Raw genomic sequence first — 24,425 nt, forward strand, 5'->3', positions numbered from 1 at the left:
ATATAGTTGTATACTAGTTATTTCATTTAATGAAGAAGCTAAGGAAGCACCATATCTGTTGATTTTGGATTCTATAGCATTAGCATCTTTTGTAATCTCAGCAGAGGTTATGGTAGATGATACCCATATAAGGGATTTTCTCTAGCACATCCCCTCAGTTCTTGTATTACGACATATTGTATACTCTGGTCTAATTAAAATATATTGTTATGTTATGCTATTGTACTAAATGTATTACTTAAAACATCCAGTGCTCTGATATTCAGTCTGGTATGTAAGTGATCTTTCTATTTAAATCTATACTGTATTCACAAAGTATTTGCATTATACTCAGCAGGGCCTCCACTACAACTCTGGGTCTCTGGAGATTAAACTGACCTGAATTTATATTTATTTTTTATATAAAGATTTTGTATATATGTTAAATGAAGAGTTTTAATTTGATCTCCTATTTAATAATAGTTATTTAGTCAACAGTTTGCCATATTCAGAGTGTGTGAATGTTAACTGCTAATCTGTTAAAATAAATATTTTTTTTCCGAGATATTTATTCTTGATATCTGTCCATTCTGTCCATTGGCAAAGACAAAGCCATTCTTCTTTAAGTGAGTTAAGTTTTATCTTTTACAATATACTTCTACATGCATACATACCAGTTATGAAGATGTCATGACAACCAGTGAACAGGTGAAATGGAAAACCCATTCATGTGAGCTTGGATTCGTACACAACTCAGTGATGATTAAACAAAAAGGCATCGAAGGACTCTTACTGAGTGCAGGTCACCAAAAATAAACATTCAACTTAGAATCACTACAATTAATTTAACAAATCATTTGAATTATTAATGCCCCTGTGTTTCTCTACACATTACATAAAAGATTTCTTTATTACTGTTTCTATTTGGCAAATTGAAAAAAGGTGATGTTCAACATTATTCCAGAGGTGAGATGGTATGCAGAAGTCCCAGATTATCTAACATAACATTGCCTGTATCATTTTGATTGAAGAACAGTTCAGTATGCTTTAAATGATTGACATCACCGCTCAGTCTGATTTTGTGAGATTACAAAAATGCGCTGCTTATAGGCCACACAGTGGTCAGTGTAAATCTGGAATAGGGCATTCAGAAGTTCTGTCCAGTTCCACGGTCTTTGTCCTTAGGCAATGGAAATGAACCAATTCAGTCACATCCAGCAACTGAAGGACACCGAGTCACTGAGGCATAGATTCAGTTTCTCTTCTTCTGCCTCGCTCCACTTACTTCCTCCGGATCCGTTATACACTGGAACCCAATTAACATGCCCACAATAGAAAAACCTAGAAATAAAATGGCAAAAGAAAAACGATGAGGCTACCATACAGTAAAATATGAAGTGAAGGTTCATAATGAAGGTTTAACATGCCTGTATTTGCATTCATGAGCTGTGACAACATAACTAATACTCAAGTACAAGACGTGCTAGTGTTTTAAATCTGACTATTACTAATCCTCTCCACTAGTACAGTGGTGCGTAAATGCTGGTATACTGCATACACCCACCTCTGATTAATTTGCCATATACTCAGCTAGAAATAGGAAGAGATGCATTTGTGTCTGTGTACTTTGTTATTGACGGTGTACTTTGTTATTTGACCATGTCTGCAGAGGGCAAAGATTTTGTCTAATCATGAGTTACATAACCAGCATGTGCTCCTTTATGAGTAATGTTTTCTTTTTTCCTCCTATTATGCTGTACTGTAATATCAAAGAGCATGAATGAATTCTTTTGCTCAATTTGAAACTTTCACATTTGAAACATTAATGAATGCACTTATTTAAAACAACAACTATTACCAATTATTTCTTAGTGTTATCTTGGCTTGTTCAAACCCAATTCATCTTTCCCTTCAAAAACACCTAGTTATAATTTGGTGGCTGAAGACACAAACTGATTCTGTTTTGAAAGTGCTATGTTTTGCCATTCTTCTGTTATACAAGTCTTCAGCTGTTCAACTGCACAGGGCCTTTGTTATGATATTATGGGCTTACTAAGCCATTATAACACCCTCACTCCATGATTACACCGCCATGCGAAAAAAAGGTGATTAGCTAAAGACATTACATTAGATAAAACATTAAGTATATGTAGCAAATGGTATGTTTTGAAACTTTAACAGTGTTTACATATTGCTTCTTATAATTTCAAAACAGCAATAGAAATTTATTTTTCCATGATATGGACCCTTTAATTATACAGTACATGGGAAATACAGTGAGTGGTGAGGATGCCCACCTATCCAGACATCACTGATATTCACCTTTCCTAAACCAGCAGTATCTCATAATGTTACAGTCATTTAGCAGATTGTGATATGATGATGTAGCAGCATGTTACAAACAAAATCATACACATCTGTCTTTCATTATGATGCCTGCCCAACTCACCTGCCACAAAAAGAGGGGCCATGACTCCAATGGTAAGTGGGGCTGTTTTATAGATAAAGGCTTCAGATAGGAAATGGCCAAGAGCCAGAACAAATGTCCACAAGGTTATATGATAAAGCCTAAGGTGGGAAGAGAGACAACAAGAGTCAAGGACAATGCAAGCATTTAGTTTTTTGCACATTTGTCATTTCAAACTAAGTAAAATCAACAAAATAACTTTGTGATTTCCCTACGTTCTGTTCTGAATGTCCATGGCACAGGCACAACGAATGATGGATGACAGTAAGGTCCATATCCCAAAGGTTCTTGCCTGAAGGCCATTTACTGAGGAATAAAAAAGCAGGAACATTGTAGGTAACTTAGTATCACAGATCTGTCTGATCTCATTAATTGTTTACATGGAGGAGACATACAAACTGTACAAACTGTAAAAAAAAATTTCTGTAAAATTTACTTTAACAGAAAGAATGTTTTACCATAAAATCACAGCATTAAACACACAGTAACTGAATGTTTACATTAATGCACTTTACAGATAAATTGGACAGAAAGTGTAAACCTATCGTAAACTAAACATATAAATCATAACTATAATACGCTACATATGATAACACTGAGTGTGGAGGTCAGTTCAGTTGCCAAGACTTCAGCGTACACAACTACAGGTGATGTTTATTCCCTGGCGTGGACCCAGTGCAACCAGATCACGTGCATCAGAGCCGATAGCCCAGGCAGCCCAAGAACCATGGCTGGTCTTGTGGGAGCTACACTACTGCGACTATATCATTTCCCACAACAACCTACTGATTGACTGGCTCCACCTCTATATAGCCCATCAAACCAAACTACTTTCTCTCTCTTCTCTATTATGTGTAAAAGATTTAAACTTTACATACATGTTAATTTTTTAATGAAATCTTGTGTTTGTGAAATTTTGTGTTAATGCTGTAGAAGTTGAATCCAATGTCCCTAGTTTTCCCATTTCTCATTTGTAGAGATTTCAGTGAATTCTGGGATAGTGAGCGTTATTTTTTTTTACAGAAAATGACTGCAAACTATACAGTAAACTGTTAAGAATGGACATCAGCCCCCGTAACAGTATGTTATTCTAAGCTGTACTGTATATTACTTCAAAATTACAGCAGTTGTTTGCACTCACCAAAATCAGGTGTGCCTGTGTAAAGTTTTTCGGAGAGAAAGCTGTGGTCGCGGAAGCTTTGGACTGTATTTCCCACGGCGATGACAGATACCATGACCAACCAGCTCCGCAGTACGTTCAAAAAACGACTCATATTTCCTGAGACCACTAACGGAAACTCACTACTGACCAGCGCGTCTGCGTCCAGCGCTCTCCTAAACCAGAACTTTAGATTGATTAGAGTTGCATTAACAGATGAAATTCGAGGCACACAGACCTACAGGTCGAAGAAAGAAAAACAAACCTAGCATTAGCTGAAGCAAAATATTTCTACTGACTTTAGGTAGCTAAGCTTGGCGAATTACTATTAATGGGTGCTTAGCTTCAAACATGTCTACAAGGACATGAGAATTATTCCCACTTCAGATTAAGCAGTTACATTTACCTGTAGCAGAAGCTGAACGCTTAGCCCTCCTGCCCCATTGCAGCGAGCACTCGCTGCAGCAAAACAGCATTTTTGGACACCTCCCCCTCAGTAATAATTACTGTAGGGACATAACATTGGACCAATTAGAAGCTGCGGACGATTGTCGCACCTCCACCTCAGTGGACCGTTTGAAAACACGTGGTTCAAGACCCCGCCCATTTCTGTGTATTCCTCCAATCACTGCAAGACTACGAGCGTCTGGCAACCGACACACGAGTTCGAGCCCTGGGGTGTTTCACCAAACCGGACTGCTCAGTAAACTGGATTTAGAAATACAGAAGTCAAGCCTGTACAACAGCAGAGGAGGTAACGAACACTCTCAGTGTTGTACTAAATGCTGCAGTTTGCTGGGAAATTCTTCTTGTATTTTAGAACAACAATAATAAAACTCACTAACCCAACTCATTCTCTGAACTGACTGAGGGAAAATAATGAGCCTGTATGAATATAATAATAATAATAAGAAGAAGAAGAAGAAGAAGAAGAATAACGTAATGCAGCTGTAAGAGCTTTAGCAAGAAGCGTTGAATAAAAAATATAAGCAGCAACAGACAAGATATGAATAAAAATACAATCAAAATACATCAAAATAAAACATTATTACACAAATATCCTGTGTGTGTATTTTTGCATACACCAACACCCCACATGTAAGTCGACAACTTCAGAAGCTTATTTCTCAAACATGGCTTAAGCATAGTCTTAGGCTAAACTGCAACCCCAGTGCTGAGTCCTCATTGAAAATCTTCTTTTAGTCTGGGGTTAGGCTTAATCTGGCTCTGAGAAACGGGCTCCAGCCGCGTCTCTGGAGAAACACCAACGCAGAAAGACACGTGAACCTCAGCAACATATAGCCGCGCATGCGCAGCTCAATGGTTGCCAGTTGGTTGTTATAGTTACAGCGGTGGGGAAAGAGGAGCTAGCCAGTGAGGCTAACTGCATCACTTACACCTGTGCTTCACTGTGGAACATTTTACTTTCACACAAACAGGTACGCTCAGAGCCACTTGACTATTAAACAGTAATGCGTACTCGTTTACCCGACCTGGAAGTTGTGAGTTGCGAGGGAGAATGGTGACTGTATTTTCACAGTTAGCTAGCTAAGCTAAGCTAAGCTAAGATAACCTACGTTAACTCTAACCCTCAGTCCAGTTTTAGCTAACGCTGTTAAAGCTGTTCAGCGAGCCAACGAGTTAGTATAAAATGCTAGATTTAGTGTATGATATAACATAACTTGTTCCCGATGTTAACGTTGCTTGTTGTTGTGTCGCTTCTTTTGTTTGCTTTAATGTGTTTTGACTGTTTTGATAGAAAGTTACCATGACTCTGGTATTAAATGAGATCAGGCTTAGCTAAGTTAGCGTTAGCTAGCTTAGATATTATCAGCTTCGTAGTCTTACTGTTTTTGAGTAGTCAATAACAGTGATTGACAGCATTAGTGTTAGTTAAATTGAAATGTTCATCCTTTCAGTTTCTCATAGGACACCTAAACGAGTAATTTATGCTAGCTTTCATTAGTGACTTACTATCTATAACTCACTGACTATACTAGCTGACAATGAAGGTTTACTTGCTGGTCATTATTGACGTCTGTAGATGGCTTTTCCTGGCGGTTAGCTTTAATTCGGAAAGAGGTTGTCTTGCATTTGCATTTGGCATTGATTAAAAAACTTTCTCCATGATTACACAAACATTACTTTGTTTTGAATGGTGTCTGCAGGTTGGAGATGTGTCCTGTCATAACCACATTCAGCTGACACAGAGCAGAACATCTCCATCTCTGTGGTGGAAATGCCAGCTGTGACCCGGGATAAAGAGGATTCGGAGGCTCCGTCAGAAGATGAGCCGGTGTAAGTGGCTGTGCAGCTCATCTTGGCATCAAATTGATCACTTTTGCGTTCTGCATGCACACAGATTGGGAAAGCAGCGATGTAACATTTAGATTTCTTCATGTTTTCTTGGTGCTACTTAAATTTGTTCTGTAGAGTTAAGAGGTGCGGTGATATTTATAGAGATAATCTCTGAACTGTACTTGACGTGACTGAAATAGGCACTGTCTGGTGTAGTCACTCCCAAAATAACTTAGTATTGTTGTTTTACAGTTGATGTTATGTTCTTATTCATTGGCTTATTAAGACATCATTTTCCTTGCTTAAGATAATGGTTATCAGAGAACACAGTAAATTATTTATTACTTTTAATGCCTGGAAAAATATTTTAGATGCATTTCTCACAAAGTAGACCAGTGCTGAGTAAACTTTAACCTGAAACATGGTTAGTCCAAGGTTTCATTAAAGTAAGCATTACTGATTGAGAAATTTTACTGCATACTCTTTAACAAATCTCCTGAATTAACTCTGAGCCAAAAATGGAAAGAGTTTGTTCTTTAACCAACTCATTAGTCTCTAGTAACAGAAGCTTTCTCAGGTACTTCAGAATGTCTGGAAGTATTCTACAGTCAAGACTCTTAGTAAACCCATCAACTGTACTATTATTTTAAAATGTTTTGACTGCCAGTAAATCATAACCATTTTGTAATGTTCAGCATTTCACATCACATGTCAAAAGAAGGAAAAAATAGTTGATGTTTTCATCAAGTGTCAGGTGACTGGTCTAGTCCTTTTATCTTGATGAGGGTTTTCTCAGCTAATTTTGATTTTGACAACTTATTACTTGCTTCCATTAGAGGTTCATGGGGCTTGTTTTATCTTACATACAGTCATTCTATACAGGCTGCTGTGTGTTTTTTTTTTCACAGGCCTGGATAGATATGCATAAACTGACAGCGCAGCCACTGTTTATATGTCTCTCTGTTATGTGATCTGCTTATCACCACCGTCATTTCCAGTAGAGCACGCCATCCACATGCCATTTTATCACTACCACTGCTTGAATGTAATGGTATAGTTTGTATTCTTTTACAAAAAAAGCATGCTGAGTTTTTGTGCAATTCTGTGTGACCACAATAGATGCTAAGTATACTGTATCTCAGTAAAGTAGATCTCTAGGACTCACGATGTTCAACTGACATTATATGTTTTCTCTTTCCTCTCATCCCTACTCCCTTAGATGTCATCCCTGCATTGCCTGGAGTGGCGTCAGCAGGAAGATCCCGGTTTTACTGTTCCATGCTGAAGCTATTGTGTTGAAAGATGCAAACATTCGCTCCATTGGAGGTATTAAGGCAATTAGGACACAACAGCTTCCATCTGTTGTAAAGTCATAAATGTACTGAAGACTTGTGGCAGGGAAATGACAATGTAATTGAGTTACACATTGTTTTATGTGATTTGGCAAGCACACCTGTCACTGGGCGTGCCCTCACAAGGCTTTTTGTGTTGATGCAACCTTTCGGTGGCTCCTTAATGAGCCTTCAGTAGTCTAGGTTAGCATGTCATTTTTAAAAATCTTAATCTGTGTTATTGCTATTGAAATACTAAGGATTTAGAGTTTAAATCTCTGAAGCTGTAACTGATTTATTTTCTCTTTGCAGAAAAATATAACTTAGCTTTCAAGATTGTGCGCACTGAGAGCCGACTTGTGCGTGGCATACTTGTGAGTCATGGATTCCATGAGGTAGAGCATCATGTACTGACAGCACACTGACAATAATTCCAGTTAAATTGTGCTTATCATCACAATTTTTGGTAGTTGACTTTAGATTATGTTAAAAGGTTAAAGTAGAGTTGACAACTCTACTTTAACCTTTTAGCAGTGGTCAGTATGACTCACTGTGTTTTTCAGTTTATATTTTAGTCACCTGCTATTTGTTGTAGATGAACACTAGTTGAATTTTTTTTCACTATTTAATTAATTTTTTGAATGTAAAAACCTTTTAATATATCTCTACCCATACTTTGAAGCAACCTAACAGACATGAATCTGGGTAGGTAAATCAGCCACCATGCTGTAAGGCTCACATCCATGTAACAGAATACAGTAAAGGAGTCTTTGTTTCCCCCAAACTGACACCGTCGATGTCAAAGCTCAGGAATGCAAAGGGACTGGCCTCCAAAATTGCTAATCCTGATTCACGAGGGAGTGCTTGCACTATTATCACGCCATCTGAGTACTTACTATTAATGCCCATTTTATTTCACTTCAGTACTGCTGGACTTCCCCTAAAATCATCATCAAAGGCAGGGCTAGTATCTACCACAGCAGCGCTTCAGCCAAGGTTTAATAAACTTCTATTGCTAACATCTGGGTTTCTCATAGCCAGTATGGATGGCTATGCCAAATCTGCCTCCACAAAGAGAGCGGGAGAGAGAGGCAGGGTGAGGGGAGGGGCAACAGATTGGAGTAGTTTGACTGTGTTATACAAAGGTCAATGTTTCAGCTGGGAAAAATGGAAGTGCTGTATAATAGAAGATACATTATATCAAGGCACTTGATTTGATTTAAATGTTAGTCGTTGAGCTCAGTGAAATGTTAACAATGTCCATGAAAATATCTTATACTATGTTCACTTAATCCTTACCACAGTTCTTTGTCTGTATAACTTACTTTTTATTTTATTTGTCCTTGATGTACTTACGTATGTTTAGGTACACCCAAACAGTAATGACTTCAACCTGATGTGGACAGGCTCCCACCTTAAGACTTACCTGCTTCGCACTCTTCAAGATTTCCAGAAAGTCAACCACTTCCCCAGGTATGTTGGTCTATGTGTGTATGTGCATTCCTTTAAAATAATTTAACATGTATTTACTGTGCAGGACACACCTGTTTTAAAGAACAAGTGTAGCCCTCTCTTCTGGTGTTAAAATAGATGTCAGTGTAATAGGCTTTTATGCAAACAAGCATGTGTTACTGCATCCTAAAGCTACACAGACTGTAGTCTTGTAATATAGATTGTAATAGACCAAAACATGCCATGCTGGATCTGTAGCAGCCATAGTGTTATAAGTTTTCTCTGATTGTTCTTGATGTCGATCTCACTCCCTCATTCTTATGGTTAATGCTATTGTTTGTTTACAGGTCATATGAGCTGACGCGGAAAGATCGGCTTTACAAAAACATTCAGAGGATGCAGCAGACACACGGCTTTCAGAACTTCCACATTGTGCCCCAGACCTTCGTGCTTCCTGCTGAATACCAGGAATTCTGCAGTGAGTGTGCCCCCCTCTGATAAGCTTTGCTAACATCTCTGTTTAGCTTTTTGCTCATGCTGAAAGTAAACATCATAAAGTATGAAAGCTCTGCACTTATTTGCTCTTCCGCTGTATTTTAATGCTTTCCTCTCTCTCCTCATTTGAACTGTAGATTACTTCTGCAAGGATAAGGGCCCATGGATTATCAAACCTGTGGCATCTTCCAGAGGCAGGGGTATCTACCTGGTCAGCAGTGTAAGTGAGACCCCATTGCACCTGATACAAAGGAAGCATTCAGTGTTTATGATCCTGTGGGAGTTTCAGTTCTCTTGATTTTTGTTAACGTTTATATTCATAGTAGCTGTATCAATCAATTTAGAAGTGACTCACACTTTAGTGTGTTCGTTATTTTACTACATTGACTGCCAGTATACTAGCTGAATTGACTTCACAACAGAGTCAAAACATATCTCTTGTTTTTACTTTGTCTTATGAGCAATTGCAAATGGCAGAGCTATCATTATTTATTGTAAAAATTGTAGAAAAAACATCAGTTGAACAGATATTTATCAAAATTTCCACTGAAGTTTTTGTATGATGAAAGTAACCTTATTTTATCATTTTTTTCCAAGAGTTAGCATAGGTTATCTTAGCTTAGCTTAGCTAGCTAGCTTTGAAAATACAGTTACCATTTTCCCTCACAGCTCACAACTTCCAGTTTGGGTAAACAAGTATGCATTACTGTTTAATAGTCAAGTGACTCTAAGTGTACCTGTTTGTGTGAAAGTATTGTGTTTTTCAATCACAGAGATGTGTGTGTAAGTCACAGAATGCACACTTATTTTAATCACCTTTATACTAGCTGTAACAGAGCAATTTTAAAGCATATAAGCAGTTCACAACGAAAGCTAGCAAGGCTAAAGTACAGCCTCCACATATCAGGCTTAGTTTGAAAGCAGTGTTACAGCTAAACCAGCCAGTGTAAACAGTGAGAGTCAATCAAAGGCATATCTCACTATATAATGTGTCTGTTTAGCCTGTTGTTTAAGCTTTTTTGCTATTTATATATTTTTTCTAAACGTTTTACTCACAAAGTAAATGAAAACTTACTGTATATTGTAGATGTCTTGTAAATGAAATATATTTTGTCGTGCAGATATTTGTTGTTCTTGTTGTTGATAAAATATTTGTAAATTTAGAACGATATACAAAAATATTTATAAAATTGGTAAATTGTGGTGTTTTTCACTTTAGTTAATCACCATAGTTATTTTTTTCATTTTTTGATGTGTGTATTCTTGTTATTTTGGTTGGAAAGCTTGTGTAGTTCAGGCAAAATAGAAATGTTTTGAATTGTATTTACAATAGTTTACCACACTGTTCTGATGAATAGCATGTTAGTCTGTTACAGTTAACCCTGATAGGGTTAATAGGGTAAGTTGTAACATTTGCACTCATTCCATTTTCAGCTTGTTCACAAGTGGTAGGTGCTCAAATCAAAGTTTACCTTTTTTCGTTTATAGTAGAGATGTGTAGGCTTCTTATATTGAATATATAGGCTGAATATTTATATATGTTTCTCAAATATTTTTAGAATTATTTAGCAAAACCCAAAATGTGTTTGTTGGTGCTCCCCTATTACTATCTAGTAATCTGCCTATTTGGTTCTGTGATAATTAGACCCAGTTGACTGTATGGTGAAGTGGTTCCAGAAACAAATGTGTGTCCTAGACATTAATGCACCTTGGAGTAAATCACACACATCAAGGAATCCTCTTTTGGCAGAGTTTCTGATGATTTTCATCCTTGGCCATAGTATGTAGTGCCCACCCCCCCTCATGAAGAGGTGGAAAGAATGTTAGTGATATTTGGAAAGAGGAATGGTTAATGGTTTTTTTTTTTTTTCTGTTTGTGTGTTTTCTGTGAACTGTTGCCAGATCTGAAGTTGGTAGCGGCAGCTTCTGAGCCTCTTGATCTAATAACCCCCCCGATGAAACAAATTTCAGACACGGGAATGGTTCATTGCTTTGTTGGTTCTGATATTCACTGTCATGACAATCTGACCACATACTCCTATTCCATCTTAAGAAATTTTATAAGCAAAGCTGTGTAAAAACACTAGTTAACTTGAATTATGGTATGTGGTGCTTAGTTTGTATTACTTTTGATCTCTGAAATATACTGTTTTGTGAGAATCACATGTGGTGTACATATGTAGAGTATACTTTACTTGTTACAGCTGCACCAAATGTGGACCTATTTGAACAGTTTTAAAAAGTCCACTGTTTTGTTCTTGTTGAGATATCATCATGTTCTTATGATAGGATATGCTTGAGATTATTGGTTTTGGACTAAGGACACATGGGCTATTCAGGAACACTCTACACAAGGAATTCATACAGTACTGGTTTCAACCCAAAGCGGATCTAGGATGTGAGAATTGGGGGTGCGATAAGAAACAGAGGGAAAATATTGCTTGGAGTCTTTAAAGTTTAGGCCAGTTGCACATGAGTGATGATGTGACAAGTAATCATGTTCTAAAATGTAACTTTTCTTGTCTTTTTGACTCTTCCAGCCAAGCCAGATTCCGCTGGATGAGAACATACTGGTGTCCCGATACATTAGCAATCCTTTACTGATTGATGGCGAGTATTCAGTAAAGAAAAATAAGCATGTAAAGAGGAAAATTTAGTAGAGATAGCATTTCCTTCTGTTGTGTAATGATCTTTGCTTTATTTCCTTATTTTGTTCTGCAGATTTTAAATTTGATGTACGGTTATATGTGCTAGTGACCTCCTATGACCCCATCATCATCTATGTTTACGAAGAAGGACTTGCCAGGTGAACCTTGTCTTTTTGCCTTTCTTTTTTTTTTCTTGTGTGCCCCTCAAGCTATAGCGTCACATAGTGTTAGAGTCTTGTTCAGAATCCTAGAACCATATTTCAGCTAGCACAGTGGTGGATAGTTACGAAATAAATTTAATTCATTACTGTACTTAAGTAGTTTTTTCGTGTGTCTGTACTTTACTGAAGTATTTCCATTTTGCGTGACTTTTTGCTTTCACTCCACTACATTTCAAAGTCAAATATCTTACTTTTTACTCCACTACATTATGTGAAATCTGTTGTTCCTTTTGGCTTATGTGTGTATAAAAACGTAACTTCAAAACAAAAGAATCGTGAAGCAAGCACACCAATCAGGGTACAGCGTGCACATTTTGTTTTGAACTTGTTTTGACCTGTTGGACATACCGACCCAGTGCAAGCATACAGTTCAATGTTAGTGCAATGTAAAATTTTGGGAGTGCCCATTCCTACCTAAATGATGGAACTAACTTTGTGTAAATAGATCACAATATAGAAATATGTGCATACATGCAGTTGTGACTGGCATGAGTCTTTTTTTCTGAATTTATGCAAACACTATTTCATTTTATAGTAAATGTGTTTCGGCTAGTTTATGTTTATGAACAGAGACCTACAGATGCAATATAGTAAAGGAAAACACATTTGTGAACCTGTGTTTAAAGCAAGTTTTTATTAAACTTAAACTTGTAACTAAGTTGCATTAAGTTAATTAATGTTTTAGTACTTTTACTTTTGATACTTAAGTACATTTGAAGGCAATACTTTTGTACTTTTACTCAATTGGAGGTCTAAAGTTAGGACTTCTACTTTTACTGGAGTAATATTTTACCTTGAGTATCTCTTCTTTAACTCAAGTACATGATTTGTGCACTTCGTCCACCACTGATCTGGCACAAGGATTTGTTTGGGCCTGGCCTCAGTTACATTTCGGAGAGATGGTTCGATGCTGAGAGTTGAGAGATCCATAAACACCTGTAAAATCTGTGCAGGCAAAATTGCACCCTTTCCCTGTCATTAGGCATCTGTACAGCAGTATCCTGACATCCAAAAAGTGCTGTTCATCTGTGCAGAGAGACCACTAGATGGCAGCAGGAATGTTTCTGGTTAATTTGGACAAACATACTAAGTCTACAAAGCTTTCCATTGTCTCACTAGTGGATGAACACTATCAAGTTTAACAAGTGTAGATTTTCCCTAAGAACATTGAAAGAGATAAAGATTACAGTGTGCTGGAAAGTTGTAAGTGGTAGAGCAGTATTACTCTTCTGATTTAGAATGATTTAATTATTTTAAACAGTACAAAATGTAACAATAAGATAAGTATATGGGTAATGAAAAGAATCACATCAATGTACTAAGTTTTGTAAGTACTGTTGTAGACCCTGATTATGTATTAAGTAAGATTACAGCTGTCTAAAGCAATTTTATAATAAAAAACGTACAGTAAGTGAAGGCCTCATACAATTTCTCTACTCTGGGATTGCCGATTGTGTAATACAGATGTCACATCACCATCTGTCCAGCTTACTGTGGAAATAAAACTGTGGGAACTCGATATATATTGGCTAGGTGTGGCTTGGGGAGACTCAGGGGTCAGACTGACTGGGATAAAATATAAAACGGTTGGCCTGTCGCTATTAGCCTTGGCACAAGCATGGCCTTCACAGAGTGACACTCAAGTTTATTTTCACCTTGCACCATTATTAACTGTCTGTAATAAATCCTGGCAGAATTCCGAATCCAACTTTTATCTTGGACATTCCAGTGGCTTTGCAGGCATTCAGGTGCTCACGATGCCAAGGAATTCTCATTATTCCACATGTGGTGTCCACCCTGTGAAATACAGCACTATTGTACACTGAGAAGGAAGACTTCCACTTTTTGGAAGAAAATAATGCTAATAATTATAATTTTTCAAGCCATGTTTTTGGATGTTTTCACCCTGAGTTTACAGTATTTTTTAACTTGCAATCTTTTTAAATCTCTTTTTCAAATATTGTGATGAATCACAATATTTGAAATGTATTCATGTATGGACTAGAACACACCAAATGTGTCTTATTGACTGTTTACTTCGGACAGCATGATTAGATGGTTCTGATAGAAATTCTGTGTTCACCTTTGTTATTAAAGGATTATATGACAAGAATGTAAAGTAAAGTGTTCTTGTAGCTATACATCTCTACAAAGCACTCTGGCTACTTTTTATTAACTTTACATATAACCATTTATAAACATGGTGTGCTATAACATCTCTTAATTTGTCCAGTCTTTCCTCTGTTTGGTTGACTGTACTGTAGATTTGCCACTGTGAAGTATGACCATGCTGTGAAGAACATCAAGAACCAGTTTATGCACCTTACCAACTACAGTGTAAACAAGAAGAGCAGTGACTATGTCAGGTAAAGTTGACTTTACTCAGACATGAATGTTCTTTTTGTATTCAGTTTCTCCCATTCCTTCAGTTGAAAGAGGTTGCTATGAACACTGAATACTGAAAAAAGAGAAACTGTCTATTGGCTCTGTCATATTTTAGACTAATCGAGTTACATACAACCATAACAGTTCTGAATCAGTGGAGAGGCATGTGTGTATCAAGCAACTCCCTATCTAGTCATATCCAAAGAAATATAAATGGCAAAATATCCTTACGCTCTAAGAATGTCTGTACACATATAACTTCTGTTTGTAACTTTGAGTAGTCTTCACTCTGAAGAAATACATAATCTGAATAATGCATCTTGCCATCACAAATCACATATTTGCTGTATGTGGTCTTGTTTTCTTCTTGTGGGGGGCTTAAAGTAGTAGAATTAGATGAATATGACACTAATTGGAAAAGATTTTAGCTGTCATGAAAAACAGTTAAATCATCACTCACCATTGTTCCCTGTTCACAAACGAAGAAGGAATGCATCCTCAGATGTGAGATAATCCCCTTGTTTGCTAATCATGTCAACATTGTTGCACTGTGCTCATTTCTCAGTGCTGTTTTGGCAAACCAGACACTGAGGGCCTGTTCTTCCTTTTCAGCTGCGATGACCCTGAAGTAGAGGATTATGGGAACAAATGGAGCATGAGTGCAATGCTGAGGTATTTGAGACAGGAGGGAAAGGACACCACATGTGAGTAGAAGCTCACATTACTTTATCACACTCACCTGTTCTATTGTTGTGAACCATACTCTTATGCTATTTCATGCATGGTGTGATAGTATGATACTGACTGGATCATTAGAGGGATTTTATATGTTTATATTTATATGAATTTCCAGTATTTCTTGGGTTTATACACAGATTGCAGTGTATTCTCATTCAGACATGCATCAGACACTTCTGTCATGCACTTTAGTAGTCTTAGAGACCCAAACACAGTGTTGTTATTGTTAGATAATTAAAAAGTAATTTTGTGTAAGAATCAGAATTATGCTAGAGTTGAGCTAGAATGGTAAAACCGAGCAGATTGATTATGATCTTCTACCAGGGCTGTGTGACTGAATAGCATTGTTTCCTGTTGTATGTCAGTGCTGATGGGTCAGATAGAGGACCTGATCATTAAAGCTGTGCTGAGTGCAGAGATACAGATTGCTACAGCCTGCAAGACGTTTGCCCCTCATAGGAACAACTGCTTTGGTAAGCCTTCTGCTTTACACTGACATTGCTATGGTCCATAAAAATATTAAAGACAAATCTTTATACATTTGAATGGACTTGAACTGTCTGAAAATGACGTTGTATTTGGGTATGGTCTTTGGAATCTGTAAACCACACTACAACTATTGTATCATGACCTTGCATTGTTTTAACTAAAAGAAAAAGATGAATGTGGCTTATGGTGGAATGAGCACAGATGTTAAAATTGTAACCTCTGCTCATCACACACCCGTAGTCAGTATCTTTCGGCATTGCTTCGCTTAAATGCATTACGCAGGCAGGCCAACTGTTTTTCATTCTGTGCTATAATGAGGTGTTAACTACTGAGGTGAGTTGTAACATATTTCTTTGCAAATTACTCAGTAACTAAGTGTGTAATCAGGTTTATAAGAACTTACTAAACTTTATTGTTCCAATCTTTGTTCTAATAAGATGGACCTATATTAATTATGGGGTTGTGTCACAGTTTAAGTAGTTTTCTTAATTAGGTCAAAAGTATGTGGACACCTAACCATCACACCTATATGAGCTTGTTGGACATCCCATTCATGTGTGTTAATATGGAGTTGGCCCCCCTTTGCATCTATAACAGCCTCCACTCTTCTGGGCAGGCTTTCCACCAGATTTTGGAGTGTGTCTTTGGGAATTTGTGCCTATTCAGTAAAAAGAACATTTGTGACTTCAGGCACTGATGTTGGACGAGAAGGCCTGGGTTGCAATCGGTGTTCCAGTTCATCTCAGAGGTGTTCAGTGGGTTGAGGTCAGGACCCTGTGTAGGCCATTTGAGTTCCTCCATACCTTGCTTTGTTGTTGGGCATTCTGGAACAGGAAAGGACCTTCCCCAAACTGTTTCCACAAAGTTGGAAGCATACAATTGTCTAAAATGTCTTGGTATACTGTAGCATTAACTTTACCCTTTACTGGAACTAAGGGGCCTAGCCCAAATCCTAAAAAACAGCCCCAGACCATTATCCCTCCTCCACCAAATGTCACTGTTTGTACTATGCATTCCAGTAGGTAGCGTTCTCCAGACATCGCCAAACCCAGATTTGTCCATCAGACTGCTGGGGTAGTGAAGCGTCTAGATGTTTCTACTGCTCCAGAGTCCAATCCACCACTCCAGCTGACGCATGCCATTTTCACAAACTGACTTGTGGCAAAGTTGGCATCCTATGACAGTGCCCTGATTAAAGTCATTGAGCTCTTCAATACAAACTATTCACCTAGCAATATTTGTCTGTGGAGAGACATTGCATGGCTATGTGCTTGATTTTATACACCTGTTTAGTGTACGGTGTGGCTGAAACATCTGAATCCAGTAATTTGAGTATTAACATACTTTTGGCGTATAGTGTAAATGAAAGTGTCCACCACATATTTATTAGAATGGACAATATGCTATTCACCTGCCCAACCTCAGCAGGTAAATGTATTTTGTAATACGTAATATGGATATTATGTCTAATATGTAGAGCTTTTAAAAAGAATTTAAAAAATTGTAATTACTTCCTAACATTTAGACACAGGTAGCTGGATCTGTTTAAATTAGAGTTACTGACCTATAATTGATCAATCGTTAACATCTCTAATTTCAGTGGCTTTTATACTGAAGCCTGCGCTGTAGCAGGCTCGTGTGAACTGTAGTTTGTAGCCATTAGCTGTGTTGATGTTGGCATTAATTGCTCCCTCCCTTACTCTCTCTTTCCTTGGCTCACTGTATCTCTCAGTTTCTCCATCCCTCCTTGGCACTCTCTTTACCCTCCTCTTGATCTGGCAATCCCTCTAAGAGCTGAGTGGAATTGAATTGGAATGGGCTGAAAGTGCATCGACTGAGCCTCCCAGGGTCGCTCCCTTCTGTTTCTCTGTAACCATTTAATTTTCTTTCTCTCTTTCTCCCTCCACTATCCATCCATCCATCTGTCATCCCTTTAGCACTGTAACATGTTCGTAGACATAATAGTTCCTCTGGAGGTGTTTAGACGGAAAATGCTATATACCTGCTCTAAGCTACGCTAACTGGAAATCACCTGCATGAAGATGATATCTCGCTTTCTCTGTTTCTCTCTCTTAGCCCCCGTACCGTCCGTCATGTTTGGTCTTTCATTGGACCAATAGGGTGAAGTTATGGTGTTGTGGGCGTTAGGGGGCTGGCATTGGGGCCAGTGCAAGTTCAGTTCAGCACAGTACGTGACTGAAGATGAGCAATCTATGCAGGTGCAGGCGCCAGTGGAATGTGATAAATGTGGCTAGATAGGCATAGGATGCCAGTAAACATCTGTATGCATTCAAAAACAACAGGTCTTCTTTAATACTGTAATCCAGAGTGATTATATCAGCAGAGAGGTATGAGTTTCTGATTTATTATAGATTAAGTATGACAGTATGCCATCGTGATAGTGTGATGATGTACAATACCACCCACATGGCACTTGAGAATCACTTGTGATCATGATAGATTGTTCCCTTGTCTTTGCAAAGCTAATTTGCAGTGTTGTTTGAGTCATTCAAAGACACCATATAGTGCCAGTGAGACAGCAGTGTCTGTTACCTGCAAGTGATGCTGGCTTGTCATAAACATACAGTATACAAGAGGAAGCCTTAGCTAGTTCACATTTTTGTCTCATTGCTTCTTCAGACACCCCTGATCAAAGTAGTAAAGGCTTTCGGATTACCAGGCTTAGATGTTTAAATAACTTTCACAGAACAGAAATGGCTGAAGGCCCCTTGAGGATCACAGGCCTCTGCTTTAGAAGGATGGACGTTGTCATGTAGTAAGCGCTAAATCACATGAACAAAGAATGCAACATGAAGATTTTTAGGAATTTTATTGTGTCGTCTGAGCTAGTTGTTGCTGGTCTAGTTCCATCATGCGACTAGCATCAGTATGAATAGTTTCTTGAATATATGCCTTTTCCATTGTCATAGAATGAAAAGGCAGTAGAGAGAAGACAGAGGTGGAAAGCTCTTCGGCCAGATGTACAGATGCTGAGCTATGCCTTCAGTCCAAAGAAAACACACTGCTTTGGTCAAGCAGGACGGGGGTCATTTTACAGAGCTTGACTTGCAATTTATCTTCCCAGCCATTGCTCCCTCTGTTTTTATACTCTAAGACTCGGGAATACTGTTCAGTTATAGTAGATTGGTGGAATAAAAATACATAGATTTTTTTTGTTGTCCTAGTTGCTATTGGCACTGTTGTGTTTATAGTAATTGGCACTGACTCACATCATTGACAGTATAGAGTAGTGTAACAGTTCGTCTAATAGAAAGTGATTCTGTGAGCTCTCTTGAAAATTAAAATGTTCAGATGTACACTATATGAACAAGGTAAATGCACCCTCAAAGGTACAACAATTGTCTTAAGGTACAGTTATGTGCCTTAAATGAGTTTTAAAAGTACACTGTGTCTTCTTTCTGAAGCGGATGCATATTTGTACTTTTTCATAACCTAACCTTTTAAATTAGAAAGATAGCATTAAAAGCCTGGAGTCAAGACAAGAGTGCATGGAGTCAACTTAAAAACCGTATTTGCAATGAAATATAGTACAATTATGTTCCCTAGTTAAAAGTACTGAAGATATTCCCATGAGGGGTACCGCCCTAGTGCCAGTTTTGTGCCTTTTTTCTGTCTCTTGTGTTTTAATGAACTTTGCGACCACATCCCTCACACACACCATTACAGATCTCAAAATGTGTACCCCTGGCTTGCTTCCCTGCATCTTTTACAGCCCTCTTATCCCCATTCCCCCTTTACCCCTGCATCAATCACAGTTCTACACATTTCACCCCCTCTGCTTTAGCTCTCTGTTTTTAAATCCCTGAGCCTTTTTTCCTCGCTTGGCCCCCCATTATTTATCCCAAACCTTCCATGCTTTTTTCTTCTGTTTGAAGCCAAATAAAACCTGAAGGTGTTATCACTAAAGCTTGAAGATTTACTGGTCATGTGAAATAAACCCTAATTTTTGATTAGTCTAATCTTTAAATGAGCCCTTTAGTGCAACTTTATCTTGTGGTCGACTTCATGTTTTCCTTTGCCCTGTCCCCCTTTTTGTGCCTTTTCTCTATCACACAGAGGAAAATGGTCAAAGTCACAATGCTTATTTCTTGTCCCAAATACTCCCAGGCTGTGTTGCCTGGCATGCACCAATAAAATAGAAAACAGTAGTAGGCAGTGATGCGAAGGGCAATAAATAAGTACACTGAAAAAGTTCAGTAGCTGAAAGCATTAAGTAGCCTATAACAGAACAGGCTCCATTGTTTTCCCAGTTTACGCACCATCTCGCCTGAATTTGGGTGAAAGCCACATAGGGCCGTTATGCACATTGTAATTTTGATACGCAGCAAATGACTCCCTCAACCATTTAGGGCCTCTAATATATTCTTTATTGTGCAAAAGCAAGTTTTCAGTGGGTTACCCTTTTCTGGCCCAAATTACAGCTCCTATCTGAACGAGTCATTGTAATTTAATCCTTTATTGCTCCCTCTCCTCCTCTGATGTGGGAAGGAGAAAAAAAACAGTCTGCTTCTTCATGCGCCGTGTGAAGAAATGAGTGTCTGTGTGTATATTGGACTGAATCTCTGTGTATGTGACTTTATGCATACAGTGAATTCTCCATTTCATCTACATATAGTAAAAACACACTTGTGGCTGTCTCTAAGAGACCATTAGTGTTTTTTTTGTTGATTTTGCATATGTGTGAACTCATGTTGTGTATGACATATGTATTTTAAAGGAGTCATGCATGGGTGTCTGTGGGTTAGCCTGTCTCCATTGCTAAATTAATTACTGAAAGTCTCTGTTTGTAAGTTGTTGTGTAGACCAGACTGAGTGCCACCCATGCAGCTACTCAGCACTCCTGCTTGTGATTAATCAACAGGCTGTTAGCGCGTATGATGCTGATTAAGAGATGTTATTGCTTAGACCTGATTAGCCAAGCCAAAGACCTATTTTATTACACACTGCACATTTCCCTCTCTGGGCTTGGATAACACTCTGCATCCTTCATCTGACCAGGCTGCACTGTCAGTAGTGGCTTGTACTCATTTCTTTTTCTTTCAGTACTTCTACTAATACTATAAAGTTACATTGTGATAGTTTCTAAAAATTCTGTAGTTTAAAGACACAAGTATAATATGCTTCATGAAATTAGCCTAAACCTTAAAAAAAGACGATTACAATTAGGGCTTTCAAATGATTCAAAAATAATTGTGGTTAATTGCTTCCTTCTGTCGTAAATGTGATTAACTTGATTTTTCAAATTTGCTCATATTTGACCCTAATGAAAGATTTTTTCCATTTTAATAGTGCATTTTGTTGCAACCATATGAGTGGACCACTAATCACAAAACAAGACTGTTCTTGGGCTCAAATAATGAATGCAGTGATTGTAGGCGAGTTATTGTTTTACACTTACATTAACTCAAAATTAGCAGTAAATATCTTTAAGGTTCATTAAGATTGTGATCTCATATCTTTTTAATGTATACAATTTAAGACTATATAATGCATATTGTCATAATTTTTTTTATTTCACCCCCAGTATTACATAGCATTTTTATTTTGTTTTCTTTGGTTGGCAGTGGCGGATTAGTCTCATTGCTGCTCCCATATCATAGCCTATGACATAGCTAATTACATAATTCTTCAAATAAGAGTGTGCGATATCACAATGAAATGCATGTTTCATTAAAGAGATTTAGCTTCCATCTAGTGTATCTGTCTAACGTTTTGCCCTGTTGTCCGGAGATCACAAGTTAAATCCTCACTATACAGCAGTTCAGGAGAGCATAAGTCCTGTATAAATTGATGTAGTGGTGTGCGTTAAAGTTGAGTATAACAGTTTTTATGTTTTTTTTTAGCATTTTTAAACATGCATTAAGTTTTGCTGGTGCATCTTGTTTGCTCCTACCTCTCAAACCTCACAAAAGCAAATTATCACATAATAATAATGTCTATGTATAGTGTACTTTTTATATATATTGTTTGTTTCCATATACACATCATATATGTATTATGTATTGCGAAAATGTCAAATGCTAACATATTATATTTTTGTCATAGTGAGAGACAAAATAAGTGGAAAAAATACGTTGTGTAGATGAGTTTAAAGTGTTGTAAGTAATCAGCCTGTTTGATCTTATATAAATGGAAGGCATTGGAAAGAGTTGTCTTTTTAGCTAAATGATATTCTATCATTATGTGTATTTCATTATGTGAAATGCAGAAGATCTTATGAGTGGGCAGATGGACATATTTCTTCATTGGTGTGGGGCGTAGATGAGGTGGTTTGTGAAATGAGTGGTTCCTAGATGTTGCTTTTGCTGTCGGAGTTTCATAGGAACTTGTCACATACCAGTAATGTCAGTGGAAACAAAGTTTTAACATGTAACATTAAGCAGCCTGCTAGTCTGTAGAGGGTGGAACACTGAGTAATATTTGCATACAGAAAAGAATGAACACAAATCAATAGAATAGAACCAAAGAACCTCTGAGCTCTTATCTGAGACTGTGGACTAAATAAAATTGATTCCAGAAATAAGATCTCATTTTATTATTCATTGTATATTCATTAGATTAAAGAATGTCATGACATGGCTAACTCAAGACAGAGATTAGAACGAATTGCACCCATTGGCTGTTTTTGTTTTATGTCAATATTTTTACATAATGTTTTCTGTTTATGTTGAGACCATTGTTAACAGTGCAGGTCCACAGTCACTTTGAAATTACTCTGACTTGGCTGAAATATGAGGTGAGCCTCATGCTTTCAAGCTTTGTTTAAGCAGCAGGTCATTATAAGCAATGAGCAGATTATGTGAAATCATCACAATGTACCCATGTGCGAAAGAAAAGCATTGTCAACTAATGATAACAGTAAAGAAAGCCAGGCATTAAAACCAGAAACATTTTGGCTGAGCGTGATGACAACTTCTTGTACTAAAATGCAGTTTGTTAATTAGGGAAAAATCATGGACTCCAGTCCTTATGCAGTTGTCAATTAAATGGTAATGTGAACCTGAATGACTACATCTGTTGTTCCGTAGGCTGAAAACAGATTTTTTTCTAAAGGGATGACAATTTCAGTATGCACAGCACGGTGCAAAATTTTGGGCACATGAGAAAAGTATGTTTAAAAAGCTATTTATCTGGTCAGTAAGTGTTTATTTGCTCAGAAAATAACAAATAATAATACTAGAAAAAGAAGTGATTTTACACCAGTCAGTGTGTTCATTTAACTTTTTTCAAACATCTCGTGGCAGCCCAGTGTTACTTGGGTTATCGTCCAGTTCCTTGTTTGACTAAGCAGTACCTCATTATGTCATATCAAGTGTGCTGGTGTTGGAATTAAAAAATTACATGCAATGGCTGGGAGCATCACAGAGAATTCTTGCTCAACATATCTACTATTTTGAAAAAAAAAAAAAACATTCTTGTTACTACTGTATTTGTTACAAGCAAACACACTTCTTACCAAGATACATGGTATTGAATAATGTGCTTACCTTTTGCAAAGTACTGCCTATGCATACAGCGTTTTTCCTACCATTGAAACTCATGTGCCACCAGGCCTGGATAAGATACAGACAATAGAATGTTACTGGCAGGCTAAGGCTTTTCATAGTGTTCAGTTTTTTATGTGGCATGTGCTCATTTTTTGGCCAAAATAATTATTATCTAATAACTGTACTATACTTGAAATATTTATAACTAAATATAAGAACTTTTTGAAATATGTTGAAATTGGTTTTTTGTACTCTAAAAAACAATGAAACTTAAGCATGGCATTTCATCTTTGTCGTTTTATCGACAAGGAAACCAATGAAAGCTCGCCCTTCAGGATGATTGCAGGCATAAGCAGTCAACATTCTTCAAGTGCTAATAATCAAAAAGATGTCTATTTGTGTTTTCTTGTAGACTTCATTTAGTGTTAGTTTTAGGAACTATTAATGCTATTCCTAGACACCATTACTACTTTGGGCTGTATTTATTATAATACATTCAGTTGCACAGTAACCCTTTGGATACTTACCTGAATGTAAATGAATTCCTAATCAGTCAATCACAGTTGCACTTCTTGAAAATAAATGTGAAGATGACCGTAAAACTCGGTGTATTGACATGTATAGTATATTCACTGTATAATGATTTTGTGCTGTGGGTCCACTGTGTGTGTGTGTGAAAGGCCTGTGTGCCTTTCATGGCAACACCTATGACATTGGTACCTTTGAAGGATCTACAGCAGGGCCTGAAAAACGTCTAGGGGAAACACTGGCATGTTAAAGGCACCTCAGATGATGTTGTTAGTTTTAGGGAATTCTGAACATACATCTCAGCAGGCTTCACCTTGACATGCCAAGAGTGACGCTAGCAGCCAGCACAGTTTTTCTGTTGTAAAGCTATAGAGGAGAAAGAAGTCTTTCATAGCAGAGCTGATATTTCATCTCTGACCTCATGCAAGCACCTCCACCCATTGTTAAATTGTTTATAAAAAGTCACCCAAAGCTGATTTGAAAACGATTTGTTATGGAGTGATGCAACAATGTCAGATGTCACAACAAGCAGTGAACTGATATATAACACCATTGTTATTGTTGTTGTGGCTTGGTGTGTGGTGCAGCCATGGCGGCGGGTTTGGTTTTGGGCTGGAGCTGTGGGTGCAGTCCTCCTTCCCTCTCTTCCAGTGCCCAGCAGCTCATAATAGCACTTTGCTCTTGATCTTTTCTTGTTGATATTTATTTATTTTCCTAACTGTGAATA

General features: G+C 37.6%; 2 protein-coding genes across 6 annotated transcripts in view; one reads left to right on the forward strand and one right to left on the reverse strand.

Moving 5' to 3' along the window:
• Positions 1-528: 528 nt before the first annotated feature.
• Positions 529-4,134, reverse strand: erg28 (ergosterol biosynthesis 28 homolog). Of its 3 annotated transcripts, none has more exons than XM_036593163.1 (5): positions 4,012-4,134; positions 3,588-3,843; positions 2,662-2,752; positions 2,429-2,547; positions 529-1,320 (listed from the first exon to the last, which is right to left on the reverse strand). In XM_036593163.1, the coding sequence occupies exons 2-5, from the start codon at positions 3,718-3,720 to the stop codon at positions 1,232-1,234; spliced, it is 432 nt and encodes a 143-aa protein (XP_036449056.1). In that variant the 5' UTR covers positions 3,721-3,843; positions 4,012-4,134; the 3' UTR covers positions 529-1,231. The 3 variants fall into 3 exon arrangements, with proteins under 3 accessions (XP_036449056.1, XP_036449057.1, XP_036449058.1); XM_036593164.1 differs by having other exon boundaries at positions 3,588-3,781; positions 4,012-4,102; XM_036593165.1 differs by having other exon boundaries at positions 3,588-3,792; positions 4,012-4,098.
• An 800-nt stretch (positions 4,135-4,934) lies between these two features.
• ttll5 (tubulin tyrosine ligase-like family, member 5) overlaps positions 4,935-24,425 on the forward strand; it is a 73,886-nt gene continuing 54,395 nt past the window's right edge. For all 3 annotated transcript variants that reach the window (XM_036593166.1, XM_036593167.1, XM_036593169.1), the window contains exons 1-12: positions 4,935-5,044; positions 5,774-5,903; positions 7,123-7,229; positions 7,547-7,629; positions 8,601-8,707; positions 9,034-9,164; positions 9,319-9,401; positions 11,722-11,791; positions 11,903-11,987; positions 14,315-14,416; positions 15,048-15,139; positions 15,539-15,646. In XM_036593166.1, coding sequence (XP_036449059.1) covers positions 5,845-5,903; positions 7,123-7,229; positions 7,547-7,629; positions 8,601-8,707; positions 9,034-9,164; positions 9,319-9,401; positions 11,722-11,791; positions 11,903-11,987; positions 14,315-14,416; positions 15,048-15,139; positions 15,539-15,646 — 1,027 coding nt within the window. In that variant the 5' untranslated portion in view covers positions 4,935-5,044; positions 5,774-5,844. The remainder of the gene's footprint in view (positions 5,045-5,773; positions 5,904-7,122; positions 7,230-7,546; positions 7,630-8,600; positions 8,708-9,033; positions 9,165-9,318; positions 9,402-11,721; positions 11,792-11,902; positions 11,988-14,314; positions 14,417-15,047; positions 15,140-15,538; positions 15,647-24,425) is intronic.

This window comes from Colossoma macropomum, unplaced genomic scaffold, assembly GCF_904425465.1.
Source record: "Colossoma macropomum unplaced genomic scaffold, Colossoma_macropomum, whole genome shotgun sequence".
Taxonomy (NCBI): Eukaryota; Metazoa; Chordata; class Actinopteri; order Characiformes; family Serrasalmidae; genus Colossoma; species Colossoma macropomum.